Consider the following 13155-nt stretch of genomic DNA (forward strand, 5'->3'; position numbering starts at 1 on the left):
GGTATCTGCTCGTCTAGGAGGCTGGACATTGTTCAGTCATAAGTATTTAACCTGGAAACATTATTTAACAGCATCAAAATAGGGAAAATGGAATGGTTTTTTTACATCTTCTGTCCACATCCTCTGAAGAGCTGTGTAACACATGACAATCACAAATAAGATGCTTTGTGTGGAAGCTTAGAAAATGTTCTTGTCAAATGTCTGTAGAAAGCTGGGAAGGGGGATTAAAATCTCCTTACTGTTGTGACTGAGTAATTTATCTGCTTCCACCTACTGTGAGATAAGCTGTGCACAGCTGTATTGCTGTTCTATAGCCTAAAAGTGTTCTGGTTTTGGTTTTCTTTGATAGTAATGATACCTACCCAGAGCACAGCCTTCTGAAACAGGGAATCCTCTATACAAAACCACTCTTTAGTTTATGAATGTTACAAAAAGCTCCAGATAGGAGAGGGTCACAGATCACTGAAACAAAACATAAGCAGTAGTAAACTGTGACTTTAATCTACAGTAATGTTCCCTTGAACCAAGAAGGCCTGCAGTATCTTGTGAAGTTTAGGACTAGAACTGAAGACTCTTGTGACTCTTGTTGCTTTTTAAAGCAACACAGTTGTTCTTTGGAAAAATACAAGTTTGCCTGAAAGGGGAAACACAATAGCAAAAGAAAACAAACCCAAACAATCCCCAAATAACTCCAAACAAAAAAGCCTCTAGCTGAAAATTGTTTTATTTGGTATTTATGGAGTTCTTCCACTAGATGGTGGCAATGCCTTGCCTTTGGTGTAAGGCAGTGCCTGTGGAATCCTTTCTGTGTGGACTTCTCTGTATGTACACATTGATAGTAGTGGAGTGTGTCACTCAAGAATGGTGAATTTACTGTCATATCTGGGATATATGCAGTAGTGTTACAATTCTTACTCTAAGCTTTTCTGTTTCAGGTTGCTTATATTTGGATCTTATGAAAGAGAAACAAATGTTCACTGCACAATGGAGCTGAGCAGTAACGTTTGGGAAGAAAAATCAAGAAGTTCTATTAAAACGGTAAAAAAAAAGAGAGAACCTTTCCATTTCCCAGTGTCTTATGTCCTTAATATGTTGTCTAGAAAGAGTGCATCTTTGGGCAATCAATTGAGTGATTATAGCAGAAGAGCCACGAAACATAACAGAGCAGTTATTTGCATTTCAATCCAAAGTATTTCTGTGTCACATCAATGCACGTGGATAAAATCAATCGGTTATCGAGGCTGTGCTCGAAAATAATCATACACTGTCAACTGTCCATCTGGGTGAAAACAAATGAGACTAAAATTGCATGTCATAGTTGGGTGGGGCAATGTTTAGAGAGCAGTAAGATTCACCTGAGCAGTAGTGTGTTCCCCTCTGGTGTGAGTGGTGAAGACACGTGAGATTGAAGGTAGCTCTTGTGACCGACTTCCTCCTTTACCCCAGCGTTTTGTGCACATGCAGGCAATGGCCACAGAGTGGTTTTTGGGTTTTTTAAGAACATATGGATCCTACCATCTGCTAAGAAAAATACTTTAACAAATATAGAAAGTAGTGGTGGTAGTGGTATGGTGAGTTAATCTTTTACTAATTATCCTACTTGATGAGTTTAGCAGCATACGGCCTGCAGATTGCATCTGTGTGTGTGTGTGAGAGGATGAGGGCTACCTTTGTTTTTCCTCCTTCACAAAAGAGGTACAATGTATGAAAGAACCTTGCAGGTTCACATTAGAGTGATATTGTTGCAGTCAGCAAATTGAATGTGGCTTATGCTTGTTGAAGGGGGGAAAAAAAAAAAAGAAAGAACCAGAAGGTTTAAAAGACTTTGTTAACAATTGGTTTCATGGAAAGAAATCACTGAAACAAAAATCAATGCCCTCCATCCTCTGCTGAGTGCAACTAATTTAAGCCCTGTGCCTTTGTATCTGTCTGGAGTTGTTTGGAGACCATCATTTTTCCACTGGAGCAGCAAGAATCCGGAACTTCAGCATCTCATTCAGTTTCTGCAATGAAATTCCACTTTGTGTTGTTTTTAAAACTCCTTATGACAAATGCTGTGATGCTTGTTTTCAGCTTACTATGGGGCAGAAAAAACCCAAACAACTTTGGCATCTGGACCTGATCCTGCTAATATTACTTACTCATGTGAGGGAGCCTTTTGTTGGGATAAGCTGTGTATGAAACCATACATGGAGCTGCAGGTTTGATGCTCTAGCAATGAAGCTGATCTGCAGGTACACTTATTTTCAGATGATAGAATTATTAGGGTTGGAAGGGACCTCGAGGATCATCTAGTTCCAACTCCTTACCATGGGCAGGGACACCTCACACTAGATTGGGTTGCTCAAAGCCACATACGGCCTGGCCTTCAAAACCTCCAGGGATGAGGCTTCCAACAACTAAGGTCTCTTCCAACCTGGTTTATTCTATTCTAATATCCAATCTGAATCTACTCAGAACTGAGGAAAGAAAAGCCACTGCAGACAGCATGGCACTGGTGTGTTTGTGACAGCAGATGGCAGTAGGACTAAACAGATGCAGAGTGGAACTGCTGTCTCCCTTTCTAAAACTGCAGGAAAGTAATCTGGGTGAGACACCCAGGAACTCATCTTCTGTTTCAGCATTTAAAAAATGAAGTGGCAAGTTTGTAAAATTTCTTAAGCTTATGGAAATCTGGCCTGCAATATACAGAAGGGCTTTCCATGCATCTGTGTTGCAGTGCTTTGTTAAGCATTGTGCAAGCACTGCCTGACAGCGAGCAGCAACTGAGACCAAGGAGTCTGCGTCTCCAGCTCTGCTGTCAATATGAAGAGTTCACTGAAGTCAATCACCCTGAATTTCAGGCCACTAGATATGCAGCCTAATTTTAAGATGCTGCTTTTGAAGACTTTAATATGATAGAAACTGAAAATTAGCACCTTGCAGAACTAGTTTTTGCTTCTCAAGTTATACTCACCAGATGTAGTGAGATCATGGATGGAGCGGGTCCCGAGGAGGGCCACAAGAATGATCAGAGGGCTGGAACACCTCTGTTAGGAGGACAGGCTGAGGGAGCTGGGGGTGTTAAGCCTGGAGGAGAGGAGGCTCCAGGGAGACCTAATAGTGACTTTTCAGTACCTGAAAGGGGCTACAAGAAGGATGGAGAGAGACTGTTTGCAAGGCCTGCAGTGACGAGGGGCAATGGTTTTGAACTAGAGACGGGCAAATTTAGGTTGGATGTTAGGATCAAATTCTTTACCATGAGGGTGGTGGAACACTGGAGGTTGCCCAGGGAGGTGGTTGGGGCCCCATCTCTGGAGATATCCAAAGTGAGGCTGGAGAGGGCTCTGGGCAACCTGATCTAGTTGAGGATGTCCCTGCTGAATGCAGAGGGGGTTGGACTGGATGACCTTTGGAGGCCCCTTCCAACCCAGACCATTCTATGATTCTGTATCTTTTTCCTTTAGTAAATCAAGTTAAATATACAAGTGAAGTTACAGAATGTCAGGACATTGCACTGGGTGGCATGAGTATTTCCAAAGGTCCTCAACAAAAGTGGTGTTGCTGACACACTTAACACTGGAACTGGATTTAATTTTCTCAGGAGTGGTAACTGTGAATAAATAAGTTATAATAGTCTGGTATTTCCAGGAAAAGATTACTTCTACCTTTAACTGTGATTGTTAGTTCTGATGCAGTGTTAACCACAAAGCAGAAACTGTTTAATCTTTCCAATAATAAATGCTTCTTTTAATGCCCACATGTACAATAATTACTTGAGATGAAGTTGTTGGATTGAAAAACAGCTTTAGAAACTATAGAGGAGAAATGGTTAGGCTCAAATTGAAGTGAAAAGCAGCAAGATGTATTCTGCTTTAGGAGTGTCTAATTTATAGGAGCCTCCCATAGCCTGGAGAAGAGAAGGCTTAGGGGGTGACCTTATTGCTATCTACAACTACCTGAAGGGAGGTTGTAGCCAGGTGGGGGTTGGTCTCTTCTCCCAGGCAACCAGCACCAGAACAAGAGGACACACTCTCAAGCTGTGCCAGGAGAGGTTTAGGCTGGATGTTAGGAAGAAGTTCTTAATAGAGTGATTTGCCGTTGGAATGTGCTGCTTGGGGAGGTGGTGGAGTCACCATCACTGGAGGTGTTTAGGAAGGGCCTGGATGGGATGCTTGGTGCCATGGTTTAGTTGATTAGATGGTGTTGGGTGTAGGTTGGACTTGATCTCAAAGGTCTCTTCCAACCTGGTCTGCTCTATTCTATTCTAGTCCTTTGATTCAGGCTGTTCTACAATGCTCCTGAGGAAAATTCCCATAACTTTCTACACTTCCTGGCACTTTCATTCTTTTTATTATGTTAGTAGTTGTGATAAAAGCTTAGACAGGTTTAATACTTCATAATGAATTGTGGTGTGACTTTTTAATCTGATGCCATTATTTCTGGGAATATTAGTAGGTGTCAGAATGGGTTTTGAAGAAGATGCTGTGTTATTGAGCATATCTGGAGTGGCTAATACAAAGCTGTCTGAGGCTTCTGTTTATCAGATCAATCTGAAACACCAGTAAGACTTCCAGGAGGTGATTTGGCACATTCCCATGTGACACATGTAAACATTCTTAAATATCTTAATTAGTAGGACATGCTGCTGGAATTCACATTAATCACTGCATTGCTATGTAGAACTTAATTGCTCCATCCTCTCCATGCATAATTAGTGTTGGCAGCTTTGGATTGCTAGACAGGTGTTCTGTGGCTGTGTAATTAGCTGTTTGTAGGTATTGAATGGAGGGCTGTGTGTCTCATAAAGGTGAATTGCTGTGTCCACTGAAGGGGCAGTTAGCAATACCAGCTTGATGTTTACAAAGAGACTTGTTCTGTTTTTCTTTGGAGCAGAGTGGAGCCCAGCTTTGTTACACTTGATGAGAATCTTCCTGCTGGCTTTACCTGTGCCAGCACTTCATGTACAGTGTTGTGAAAGAATAGCAGAACTCTTCAGCCTCTCCTCACAGGGCTGTGCTCAAGACCTCTCCCCAGCCTCATTGCCTTTCTCTGGACACGTTCAAGCATCTCAATGTCTTTCTTAAATTGAGGAGCCCCAAACTGGACACAGGACTCAAGGTGTGGCCTAACCAGTGCTGAGTACAGGGCAGGATGACTTCCCTGCTCCTGCTGGCCACACTATTCCTGATGCAGGCCAGGATGCCATTGGCCTTCTTGGCCACCTGGACACACTGCTGGCTCATGTTCAGCCTACTGTCAACCAGTACCCACAGCTCCCTTTCTGCCTGGCCACTCTCCAGCCACTCTGACCCCAGCCTGTAGCACTGCATGGGGTTTTTGTGGCCAATGTGTAGAACCTGGCACTTAGATGTGTTGAATCTCATGCCCTTGGACTCTGCCTATCTGTCCAGCCTGTCAAGGTCCCTCTGCAAAGCCCTCCTACCCTCTAACAGATCAACACCTGCCCCCAGCGCAAATTCAAAGTAGTACTGAATGTGGAGCACTGGAACAGGTTTCCAAGGGAGGTAGTTGAGGCCCCCCCTGGAGATATTCAAGCTGAGGATTGATAATCCTCTGGGCAATCTGATCTGGTTGAGGATGCCCCTGCTGAATGCACAGGAGGTTGGACTAGATGACCTTTGGAGGTCCCTTCCAGCCCAGCCCATTCTATACATACACATATATAAGCCACGATCTTCTTCTTTGGGTGATTGAAGTTGTTGCAGGATCAGAGTGATGTGGGTTGAAAGGGACCTCTGGAGATCACCTAGTCCAATCCCCCTGCTTAAGAAGCAGGTTGCCCAGGATCATGTCTGGGGGGGGGGGGGGTGGGTGTTGAATCTCTCTGGGCAGCCTGTTCCTGTGTCACACTCTAAGCAGCTTTCCCTCACGTTCAGATGCAACCTCCTGTGTTCTTCTTTGTGCCTGTCAGCCCTTATCCTGTCGCTGGGTACCACTGAAAAGAGTCTGGCCCCATATCTTGATGGATGTGGCTTTTTATAGGTGGATTTAATGGTAACTATGAAATGGCTGCAGGCAGGCTGCTTGGTGCCTGTTTATAAAAACAAAGCAATATTTCTCAGCCCTTCATAAAACCAATTTTCCTTTATCAGGGATTAAGGGAAACCTGAAGGTATTCCAGTACCATAACATATGAGTGTAAAGGGAGAAATGACCCAAATTAAACCCAGCACCTTCTGAGATGAGTTGCCTGAAGATGCTGAACTTGAAGTGACAAAATTTGAGGCAACTGTGAAACGTTAATTTGTAAATACGTGGAGCTGAACCACCTCCCAGCTGGCATTTCCCTGTGCTTGTTTAACAGGCTGCCATTTCAGCATTTAATCCTGCCAAAAGGAAGGAGGAGGATTAAAGCAAGAGAAGCTTCTTTGGAAATGTCACTTTTTATGAAAATTCATGAATCTTGTACAATTTGATCATATTTGTAAATACAATGGGGAATAGTTCTGGGGCTGGTGCCTTACCTAATATTCTGTAATCCACCTTTCAAATAAACTTGAAGGCCATCAGGATTTGATTTTATTTTTTTTTTTTTGTCTCACCCTAAACATTTTAAAGCTTTTTGACTGGGGGCTTTGGAAGGCTTTTCTGTGATTTAAGGAGAGGCTTCCTGTGGAAAATGCACTGTAGTTCTTTACTGCTCAGGGTCTGAGTATGAACACTGGGGGAAAAAGACAAACAAAGCTCCCCCCACCAAAAAAAAACCCCAAACAAGCACCAAATCCCCTCCTAACTTTTAATTTGTATTTCTTTTTAAATGTATATTGAATGTATATTCAGATAGGTGTGTGTAAATGTATATTGAATGTATATTCAGATAGGTGTGTTGGGTTTTTTTAAGAACTAGATATCCTTGCCTTCATCAATCTGACCTGATACTACTTCACTGGTTAGGCCACACCTTGAGTACTGGCTCCAGTTTTGGGCTCCTCAATTTGAGAAGGCTATTGTGGTTCTCTTCTATTGTATTCTATTCTTTGCTGAGGAGTCCCAGATACAATCAGTCAAGTCTTATATAGCATCTTTCCCCAAACTGATCTTCCGACAGCTGCAGCAGCATTCCCTGCTTCTCTTCCACTGCACCTTTACAATATTTCAGCATGTGAAGGCTTATACAGTAGGCTGGGGGGTTGGCAGTATCAAAAAAGACCTCTTTGCTCCAGTAAATTGGTTTTTGAACATGCAGAGAAGAATGTATTCTGTCCAGGACACATTTCCAAAGCCTTTATATGTTTTGACTTTCAGCTGTCAAAACAAACCCAGAAATGAAACTGATCTCTGTAAAAGTTGTGTGACCTTAGCTAGAAGCAGATTCTTTACTTTCTGGTGAATCTCATTTACTTTCACTCCAATTATTAGACATGAGAGAATATTGCTCTAATGACCTTTTACAAAATTACTTCCTCCTAGGAGCTATTTTTAAAGATCAGGAATTAATTACAATCCTTGGTTAGCTCTATCACATGCAACCAAGATTGTGGTTCCTCACGCACTTCTGTGCATCAGCTGGCAAGAACCTGAATGCCTTTGCTCACAGTGGTGCCCAAAAGTTCATCCTAGTTGCTACTTATGTATTTTTAGGATATATGTTATTTCAGAGTGACTTCCAATAGCTAAAGCTTTAAGAAAAGTATCATAGAATCAACCAGGTTGGAAGAGACCTGAGAGACCATCAAGTCCAACCTACTACCTAATACCTCCTGACAACTAAACTAAGCCACATCCCATCCCTTTTTGAACACCTCCAGTGATGGTGACTCCACCATGTCCCTGGGCAGCACATTCCAATGGCAAATCACTCTTTCTATGAAGAACTTCTTCCTAACATCCAGCCTAAATCTTCCCTGGTGCAGCTTGAGTCTGTGTCCTCTTGTTCTGGTGCTGGTTGCCTGGGAGAAGAGACCAACCCCCACCTGGCTACAACCTCCCTTCAGGTAGTTGTAGAGAGCAAGAAGGGCTCCCCTGAGCCTCCTCTTCTCCAAGCTAAGCAACCCCAGCTCCCTCAGCCTCTCCTCACAGGGCTGTGCTCCAAACCCCTCCCCAGCTTTGTTGCCCTTCTCTGGACCTGTTCCAGCATCTCAATGTCCTTAAATTTAGGGGCCCAGAACTGGACACAGTACTCAAGGTGTGGCCTAACCAGTGCTGAGTACAGGGGCACGATGACTTCCCTGCTCCTGCTGGCCACAAAGCACTTGCAGAACATGAGAGGTGCAAGTGAATTCCTCCTCCTATCTATATCAAATAAGAAAATATAACTTTGACATTGAAACTGGGCTCTCCTGAAAAGAATTCTTCAGGTTAGATTTTAGTTGGTTTTTCTTTCTTGCTATGTACTTCTTGGTGGCTGGTGTCAGGCAGCCCTGCAAATTGCTAGGTGAGCTTCAAGCATCACATATTGCCACATGCAAAGTGCATGAACTTTGGAGGTCCCTTCCAATCCATTCTATTGCCAATAGAATAAATTATTTATTTAAAGATGGATTTTCTGTTGAGCTAGCAGCATAAATCCAAAATAGAAGAGCAATGATTAGCTATCAGATTGGATGTTAGGAAGAAGCTCTTCCTCATGAGGGTGGTGATACACTGGAACAGGTTGCCCAGGGAGGTGGTGGAAGACTCATCCCTGGAGGTTTTTAAGGCCAGGCTGGATGTGGCTGTGAGCAATCTGATCTAGTGTGAGGTGTCCCTGCCCATGGTAAGGAGTTGGAGCTAGATGATCCTTGAGGTCCCTTCCAACCCTAACAATTCTAGGATTTCTACCCCCTCCCCCCTGTCCCCTGTTTCTGGAAGAGCATTTTTCTTTTAGCACTCTTGAGTGTTTCAGTGTTAGTGGTTTGGGGTCTAAAATGGATTTCTGGAGGACTTTTATGTTCTGCTGCTTCCAGAAATAATGGGGAGTTGTAAATTCTAGAAGAGATATCTGCCAGAATCATGGCTAGGCCTTGTGATAGTGCATGATCCTAGTCTCAAACACTTGACACATTTTTGTGGCATAGCTAAGTGGGTTTTGTTTGCTCTGGCTTTTAGGTTTCCATTGTAATAAAGCTTTTTCCTAGCCTAGAAATGGAAGATGTTCAGCATTTTAAGCAGCTAGACTGAAATTTGTTTTCTTGGCATTCAGATATCAAAGCATGGGGAGGAAAACCCCCTAAAATCCTGTGTTTTGCTAGGCAGTTATGATCACATTGATTACGTGGAGAGAAAGCTGCAACCCAAAAAGCCTCTTTCAAGCCAAACTGGTTTGTGATTCTATTCTACAGACCTTCAGATCTTCATGAAGCATTTAGAGAACCTAGGCTGCAGAGCTGGATATCATGTTGATTCCAATCTATATCTGATGTTCAGATTCTAAACCATTCTTCAGATGCATTGGGAAGTGCTTTTTATTTGTCTTAGAGAAGGGGGGGAAATGTAGAAGATTTTTGAAGTGCCAAGACAATGTAGCTTGGTATTGATTTCTTCTGCAAAGTGAATTGTCAGTATTTGACTTTATTGGTGTAAAGATCTCTTTCAGTTTAATAGCTGTGGCAATTTTTATTATCAATGAATGGTAAGGGTATGAAAATCTGGCTTCAAGGTGTGCTGTTGTCTTGGTGTTGCTAATTAGATGTGACACTGAGCTGCTGTTGCACTGCCTGGCAGCAACTTGTGCCCTACAGCCATAAACAAATTGATTTGATGTGATGTGTTCATCAAAATAACCAGAAATAGATGTATGGTCATGGAAATCTTTACTGGTTAGATAGTTGTGTGTTTGTACTGCAGTGGTTTGTCCAGAACTTTAATGGAAAACAAAGTGTGGTTTGGCTGCCTTTATGTAGAAGAGGATTAGATACAAAAACCTTGGCCTCCTCACAGTGATTATTTGGAATAAGCTAGAGAGAAATCCCCATCTTTTCTGGTCTTGGCAGTGTGGGAGTTCAAAAGAAAGCTGCTGGTCTTATCTGCCAGGCAAGTGTGGTAAATGGGGGCGGGTTTGAATGTAACAGGAGCTTCATTTTGATCCAAGTGGATCTCTGCAAAGCTGTTACTATGACAAAGCATTTTACTACGTCTGCTTTAGTTCCTTGGGGTTCTGTGGGAATGTAGCAATCTGAAAAACTATTGGGTTGTGCAAGATCTTACTCAGGCTTGGGCTTTTCTTTAAGAGTTGTCTAGCCATTAATATGGAGGAGAAATGTTAACAGGAAGATAGTAGGTGTATCATAGTATCAGTCAGGGTTGGAAAGGACCACAAGGATCATCTAGTTCCAACCCCTCCTGCCATGGGCAGGGACACCATACACTAGAGAAGAAATACATAGAATACATAGAATAAACCAGGTTGGAAGAGACCTTCAAGATCATCGCATCCAACCCATCAACCAATCCAACACCACCCAAACAACTAACCCACGGCACCAAGCACCCCATCAAGTCTTCTCCTGAAAACCTCCAGTGATGGCGACTCCACCACCTCCCCAGGCAGCCCATTCCAATGGGCAATCACTCTTTCTGTATAGAACTTTTTCCTAACATCCAGCCTGAACCTCCCCTGGCGCAGCCTGAGACTGTGTCCTCTTGTTCTGGTACTGGCCGCCTGGGAGAAGAGACCAACATCCGTCTGTCTACAACCTCCCTTCAGGTAGTTGTAGAGAGCAATAAGGTCACCCCTGAGTCTCCTCTTCTCCAGGCTAAGCAACCCCAGCTCCCTCAGCCTCTCCTCGTAGGGCTTATTAAATAAACTGCAGCCCTAGGCTGCATGTTTACAAGGTGTTCAAGAGGGGATTGGATGTGGCACTTGGAGCCATGGTCTAGTAGTCATGAACTCTTGGGTGACTTGATGATCTTTGAGGTCTTTTCCAACCTTGTGATTCTATGATTGGTTCTAGGTACATGTGAGGTCCCTGTTGCTTGGACAGTGTTATTGATAAGGCTGTAATTTTTCTTACCCAAAGTAAGAGTAGAGTTGGGGGTTTTTTACAGATTTTTTTTGCACAGTTATGTAAATACTTTTATATATATATATGTGTCTTCTTTAAGTCAAATGATACTGCTTGATTCCCTCAGTTTGGTACAAAGCTCAATCTGATCCCAAAACACATTGAATTGTATATATTAAAAGCAAACCCACTACACCAGCTAGTAATTACTTTAATATTTCTCTTGGAAGTATATAATTAAGTGATAAAATAGTTACTGCTGGTCTTCCTGTAATAATTAAGTGATAAAATAGTTGCTATTAGTCTTCCTGTAATAAATGCAACAGATTTGTCTAATCAGGTAAAAGTTCTTTATAATGGAAATAATATTCAGGGTGAAGAGTTTTCTTCTTCACACAGAGAGGAACTGTCAACTTTGACTCTCACTCAGCAGCACAAATGACCTGATAGAACCAAGGGAAGTGTCAGGGCTGGGGCAGCTGTAGGGAGCAGCACTGGGGCAGCTGCTGTGGCCTCCTTGGGGCTGCTGGCACTCCTGGCCTGCCACTGGCAGCACCAAGCTCTGAAGCTTGGCTGCAGTGGGGATTCTGCCCTTACCCTGGATCCAAGGGTTTGCTGAAGACCCCAGGCAAGGAGTACATTTGAAGCTCCTGTGCATCCCAGCAATGATGCCCTGTGCTCCAGTGTAGCTCTGCAATTAGCATTTCTGTTGCTCTAAGTAAAAAATAATAATTCCTCTGCTCCAGAACAAAATAAAGCTATAAATAGTGCACTTAACAAGCATTTTTCCAGCAGAAATGTAACTTTTAAGCCCTTTAAAATGTGACTTTTAAGCCCATTAATGAGTTCTAAGAGTTATGATTTATAGTCATTAGAAAATAGTATTGTCTATTTTATTTCCATGGAAACTGGCATCTGTGATGCTTATTACTGTAACTACAGGGGATAATAAATGTTGGTATTTTTAGTTTGGATGGCAATATCCCTGTCAGTAATCAGGTGGTTGGTGCTGCTGAGTGGGAGTCAAATTTGTTTCTATCTCTACAGAATACAGAATTAAGCAGGTTGGAAAAAAAAAAGTCCTATAGCAAATGTGTCACAGGAAGAGAAGTCAGGCTTTTAAGCAATAGAATCAGAGAATCAATAAGGTTGGAAAAGAGCTTTGAGATTGAGTCCAACCCATCATCCAACACCATCTAATCAACTAAACCATGGCACCAAGTGCCTCACCCAGTCTCTTCTTAAACACTTCCAGTGACGGTGACTCCACCACCACCCTGGGCAGCACATCCCGATGGCCAACCTCTCTTTCTATGAAGAATTTCCTCCTAACATCCAGCCTAAACCTCCCCTAGCACAGCTTGAGACTGTGTCCTCTTGTTCTGGTGTCTCAGGCTGCGCCAGGGGAGGTTCAGGCTAGATGTTAGGAAAAAGTTCTATACAGAAAGAGTGATTGCACATTGGAATGGGCTGCCTGGGGAGGTAGTGGAGTCGCCATCACTGGAGGTTTTCAGGAGGAGACTTGATGGGGTGCTTGGTGCCGTGGGTTAGTTGTTTGGGTGGTGTTGGATTGGTTGATGGGTTGGACGTGATGATCTTGGAGGTCTCTTCCAGCCTGGTTTATTCTATGTGTTGGTTGTCTGGGAGAAGAGACCAACCCCCACCTGGCTACAGCCTCCCTTCAGGTAGTCATAGAGAGCAATGAAGTCTCCCCTGATCCTCCTCTTCTCCAGGCTAAGCAACCCCAGCTCCCTCAGCCTCTCCTCACAGGGCTGTGCTCCAAACCCCTCCCCAGCTTTGTTGCCCTTCTCTGGGGAAGAACTCTCTTCAGCATGAATGTTATTTCCACTATGAAGAACTCTTTACCTGATGAGACAATTCTTTTGAATTAATTACATGAAGACCTAATTCAGAGTAATTACTAGCTGGTTTAGTTGGTCTACTTTTAGTGTACACAACTGAATGTGTTCTGGGGTTATTTTTGCTTCCATTTTGGAGATGAACAACACCTTGGGTTGACCTATCTCTGGTGTGCAGTAGATAAACTCTTCATGTTCTCACTCAGCTCCTTTGTCTGTAGTTTGCATTGCAGCAATTCATGGCAAATTTATACAAAGAAAAACCATGAACTGGGTAAAGTTTTTGCTGGTTTGGTGTCACAGGTGGTGCTGTTAATGAACTTTCTTTGTTCTTTTTAATACTCTTGTTCAGTAACTTAAAGTATTAGGCT

The 13155-nt window shown here is 43.0% G+C and overlaps 1 protein-coding gene across 1 annotated transcript in view; it reads left to right on the forward strand.

Annotated features, from left to right (window-relative positions):
- Window positions 1–13155, forward strand: part of PDZD8 (PDZ domain containing 8) — a 46857-nt gene that overhangs the window by 25398 nt on the left and 8304 nt on the right. Inside the window, exon 3 of the mRNA XM_054163663.1 lies at window positions 936–1038. Within this exon, the coding sequence (XP_054019638.1) occupies window positions 936–1038 (103 nt within the window). The remainder of the gene's footprint in view (window positions 1–935; window positions 1039–13155) is intronic.

The sequence above is a fragment of the Dryobates pubescens genome, chromosome 8, assembly GCF_014839835.1.
Source record: "Dryobates pubescens isolate bDryPub1 chromosome 8, bDryPub1.pri, whole genome shotgun sequence".
NCBI classification, from domain to species: Eukaryota; Metazoa; Chordata; class Aves; order Piciformes; family Picidae; genus Dryobates; species Dryobates pubescens.